General features: G+C 59.8%; 1 protein-coding gene across 1 annotated transcript in view; it reads left to right on the top strand.

The window, feature by feature from the left end:
- The first annotated feature begins 810 nt into the window (after window positions 1–810).
- LOC113488675 (maestro heat-like repeat-containing protein family member 2B) overlaps window positions 811–4,767 on the top strand; it is a 15,298-nt gene continuing 11,341 nt past the window's right edge. Inside the window, exons 1-8 of the mRNA XM_026863964.1 lie at window positions 811–842; window positions 1,391–1,556; window positions 1,958–2,056; window positions 2,580–2,731; window positions 3,041–3,268; window positions 3,774–3,866; window positions 4,376–4,445; window positions 4,557–4,670. Coding sequence (XP_026719765.1) covers window positions 828–842; window positions 1,391–1,556; window positions 1,958–2,056; window positions 2,580–2,731; window positions 3,041–3,268; window positions 3,774–3,866; window positions 4,376–4,445; window positions 4,557–4,670 — 937 coding nt within the window. The 5' untranslated portion in view covers window positions 811–827. The remainder of the gene's footprint in view (window positions 843–1,390; window positions 1,557–1,957; window positions 2,057–2,579; window positions 2,732–3,040; window positions 3,269–3,773; window positions 3,867–4,375; window positions 4,446–4,556; window positions 4,671–4,767) is intronic.

Raw genomic sequence — 4,767 nt, 5'->3', positions numbered from 1 at the left:
GGGGCTCAAATCCCCTTTGTCCAGACTGGTCTATCATGGGAATTCACTTCTTCACCAGACAAGTCACGAGGTTTCAGAACTTACAGTCCATAACTCTTAACACTGTGCACCTATAAGCGAAAAATAGAATTAGTTACCTAGCCAACAAGGAGAGTGCTCATCCTTCCTCCTCTGCCATGGTGTGGGTTTCCCCTGTGTCACAGCTGGAAGCAGGAAAGCCTCAGCAGGCGAGCTGCTCTTGCATGTGCTTCCAAAGCTTTTCTGAGTAAGCAGGTATTTCATACCCTCCAGCTTGGAAGTCTATACCATTTCCGTAGGTTAGTGGATTCTGAGGAAATTGCCAGACAGAAGGTAATGGCTGCCAGAGGCAGCACTCTGCTGATGCTCATGGCCTCATCAGGGCCCTTTAGCTCTTTCTGGCAGGAGTTGAGTGACACCCTTCCTCGCCTGGCACTTTCCCTCTGGCCTCTGCCATCCGCTGTTGCTAGCAGTGACCTCCCAGGCTCCCATGTGGCTTTTTCCCCTGGTGGGGTCGATCCCTCTCTGGCTCTCTGCGAGTGTCAGAAGTGCTGCGGAAGATCTTGCTGTTCCTCGTGGCTGTGCTGACCGATGCCTGCAGCTCCTACCTCCTGCCCGTTTATTGCAGATGATTTGGGGGCAGTTCCCTGGGAACGAGGGCAAAGCAAGTCCCCTCACTCCCCTTTGTGGTCTGTCCCCAGGGTGACCGAGTGGAGACATACCGGGAGCTGGAGAGCATCTTGCAGGGAGACGACGGCTGTTTGACAAGCGGTGTGGTGAACCGCCTGATAGCAGAGGTGTCCAGGGACATGCGAGCAGCCCAGGTGAGCTGGTTCTCTTTCAAGGCCACAAAGCAACCTGTCTCTGCCCCTGGTTTTGGGGGAAATAGAGAGTGGCACAGAGATGTTCCTCGGTTATTCGGAGCCAGCAGAGATCCTAAGGGAGAGGCTCTGGGTACTCGCCATTACAGGGAATTTGGAGAGGGGCTGCAGAGAGCTGCACAGAGAAACAGACTCGGGGCTGTTTCTGACTGTACAAGTGCTGGGTTCAAGCCCAAGACTATTTCTCCTGCCTTGAGGAAGAGCCGTGGGAAGCCCTTGGAGAGGTCCCAGGGGGTCTCGAGTCTGCAACAGTTTGTTCCTGGCATCTTCATGGAAAGGGAGAGGGTGCAGTGGCACGGGACTGTGCTGGGGAAAAGCCTCCCCCGTCTCGCCAGCGAGCTGCTTGCCTACCAAAGGGTACAAGGGGTAGCAGCTGCCCGGCCCTGAGCACAACTGCCCTGAGGGGTCTGGCAGAGGAGATGAAGGTCATTCAGCCTGTCCCAGTGTCTCGGCCTTGTCCTCAGGAGTGCTTAACCGTGATGCTTTTGCAGGGGGTGACATGTGAGGTGAAGATGGCCGCTAGCGATGTCCTGGTGGCCCTGGCGCGCTCCCACTTCCACTTTGTCATGGCCGAGCTCCAGAGCCACCTGAAGTCAACGGGGAAGGCCCCTGATGAGGTTGTGCTCCTCACCTTGGGCAAAATGGCCCACAGCTACGGTACGTCCCCCTCAGCCTCTTGGTTTGGGTAGGAGTCTGTGACAACAGGACAAGGGATCCTCCCCCTCCCTATATGCTCTGTGTTGAACTGGGGGGCTATGGAGTTCCTGTACCTCCTTGCTCTGTGCCAGGGCCAGCTGACAGCTCTGTCTTACTGGCCCAATCCCAGTCCCCAGAGGGTAGGAAGCCATTGGAGACAAACCTGTAGGGTCTCCATCCCCTGCTGTCCTTCCCACTTCCCCACAGGGCTTCCCTGTGTCCCGCTCAGAGAAGGCAGCCATGCCCACAGCATCTGCCATGTCCTGCACGGCCCAGCAGTCCCAGCCTTGCCAGGGATCGAGCCCAGTGTCCCGTGTCTCTCACTGACCCTCTTGGTGCCTCTGTCCCTGCCTTCTCTACAGCCCTGCAGTGCATCCCCTTCGCGAGGATGACGATGCTCGCCCTGCACGCCATGCTGAGCCGGGTGGGGAGTGGCCAGCTCCTGTGCACCATCTGCAGTGGTGAGTATCAGGTCCTTGGCCAGGGTCCCAGGCACGGAGGCTGCGCTTGCCTTCGATGCCTCCGTGTGGTCTCAGAGGGAACGTTGTGGGTGTCAGCCTGCGGTGAGGTCAGGCCTTGGTATCCTGAACTGCTGTGAGTGTGTAGAAGGAGCAGGGGAAGCTCGGGAGGTTTCTGTGGGCAGGACGTGGCAGCATTACACAGAGAAACTCCTGGGTCCTGTCCCATGGCTTCTGTTGCCTTGCTTTCCTCTGGCACTAAAATCCCTGTTTGGGAAGGTGCTGCAGTAAGAAATGCTGGAGAGAAAGGGGCCATTGAGGAGAAGGTGCAATGGGAACAGGAGAGAAACAGTGAGGTGTTTGAATCCAGACACCTGAAGAGCAGGGTTGCCCTCGGGTCCAGATCTAGTCCTGGGATGAGCCTGCCGAGTCTGGGAAGGTCCTTCAAGCAGCCTTGGGTGAGGGTGCAGGGTACCGGCACTGCTGCAGACTTTCACATGCTCCCTTTTCCCTTCTCCTGGTGCAGTTCTGGAGCAATGGTCAAAAGGAATCAATAAGTACCTCTGCAACCGGGAGCGATGCCCTTTCCCTGGCAAGGGGGTGGCACAGTTCTGCGAAGCCATCTACCCGGTGTTCCAGTACGTGGTGTCAAACTGCCTGGAGCGCAAGGAGGAAGAGGTGGGCAGTGCTTCTTTCCATGCCTGGGGCTGCAGCAGGGATGCCCATGTCGGTCGGTCTGTCTGTGCCCAGTGAGCAGAGGGGTGAGGGGAGGGGGGGGCAAGTCCTGGAGACTTTCTGCAGGGAGAGCTGGGCTACCAGCAAGGGGAGATGCTCCCTCTCCTCTGGAGTGAGCTCTCCTGTCGCCGGGCAGAAGGGAAAGGGAAACCCCTCCCAGTGGGAAGGGCAGATGGGTGTGCAGGGGATGCTGAGCACTAGGCAAACCTTCAGCCCACCGAGCTGAGCCTCTCGCCTGCCTTCCCTCTTCAGGACAAGCAGGCTGTCCTCAGGGCGGTGGCTGCTATGATGGGGGTCCTTCTGCGTGAGGAGCAGCACCGAGAGCTCGCCTGGGAGCAGCTGCCCTGGCTCCTGCACAAGTATCATCGGGTCCTGGACAATTCCTGGCAGGTGAGGTGTTGTGCAGGGCATGGCGTGGCTGCTGGAGTGGGTCTGTGTGAGTGCCATGAGGCGCTGGGGAGATGTGGGGTGCCAGGAGGAGCTGAGAAGCCCTTAGAGGAGCTAGAGGAGCAAGAGGAATAACAGGGGAGTCCGGGGGCTTTCAGGGTCTTTGGGAAAGAAAAGAGAAACCTAGGGAGGGTGGGGGCTTGAGGAGGGGTGTGCAGGAGCGAGGCAGGAGTCCCTGGGGCTCATCCTCTCAGGAAGGGAGGCATTGCCAGCTCCCTGGGGCTCTGTGTGCAGAAGAACTTTGCCCTAATGCCCAGGGCTGTGTCCAGTCCGGCTCAGTGAGGGGTGAGGCCAGTTGAGCGGGAAGTGCCAGGGAACGGAGTTGCCAAGCACCCGGCTCAGTTCAGAGGAAATAGACCCTCCCGATGCTGCTCTGAGGGGAGGGCAAACAAGAAGCCCCGTGCAGGATTGTTTGGGGGGTTTCCCTGGGGGCTGTCTTTAGGGACTGCCCTTATCCCAGAGGTGCTGGGTGTCTCCTTTCCCAAGTGCCAAACTTTAGGTGGCTTTAGCCCCCACCTCCTGCCACGTTCTCTTGCAGAGCCTCTGCTATGTCCTGGAGGTGCTGGAGGGAGTTCCGACCCCAATCCCACAGGACACAGCTCTTGCCATCAGCACCGCTCTGCACCGACAGGTAAGGGGAGCCTGCGCCCAGCGCCAGCCTGGGGCCTGCACGTGTGATTGTCATCGAGGGGAGAGACCTGCTGGCTGGCACGGCAGGGCCGGGCAGGGCTGGGCAGGGCCGGGTGTCCCTCCGACGGGCCCTTCCTGCAGGTCTGGAGAACGCCAGGATTTGTGATCCAGGTGCCACCTGAAGGCTGCAGCAGGCCCGATCCTGGCTGTTTGGAACAGGGCCGAGGGGCAGCCCCAATTCCCAGAGCAATTTCCCTGTTGGCCAAGTCCCAGGAGGACGTTGGAGCACCAGCAGCCTAGGGACAGCCTTGCAACACCGCTCAGCCTCAGCTCCTGGGCAGCCGGTGCTGCTGCAAACCCCTGCGTGTGCCCGGAGCCCCCCTGGGGAGGGCTGGGTTGTGTTTTGGCTGTGGGTCGAGTGCCCAGGGAGAGGAGAGCAGGGAGCCCCGATTCTTTTCAGGCCTCTCAACGCGGCTGCGACTGTCTCTAAAACGGACCTTGTTCCCACAGATCGTGGATGTGACCCCGGAGCCTGGCCCGGAACATCAGGCAGTGCTGACCCGCTGCATGGTGCTGCTGGGTAAGGAGAGGAGGCTGGGCGAAGCCCTGCCGTGTCCTGGCAGCTCTCTCCCTGCCCTTGAAGGCTGGGGGCAGCTGCCTGCTGATGCAGAATGCGATTTCTTGCCCACAGCACGGATGTGCCCTGAGGAGACGGCCATGTTCCTGCACTCCCTGCTGTGCGGTGGGACGGAGGCCGATCGCACGGCAGCACTGGGCCTGCTGGGAGCGCTGGCCCACTCTGACGGTCAGTGCCACGGACCAGGGACAGAGGCAGGGCGTGGGGCTGCTGGGCTGAGAGCAGGAACGGGCTGAAAGAGGTGCACCTGCACCCAGAATGGAGC

Source organism: Athene cunicularia (genome assembly GCF_003259725.1).
Source record: "Athene cunicularia isolate RWA chromosome 1 unlocalized genomic scaffold, athCun1 chr1_part2, whole genome shotgun sequence".
NCBI classification, from domain to species: Eukaryota; Metazoa; Chordata; class Aves; order Strigiformes; family Strigidae; genus Athene; species Athene cunicularia.
The sequence above is the reverse complement of the archived record's forward strand: the minus strand, read 5'-3'. Positions and strand labels throughout refer to the sequence as shown.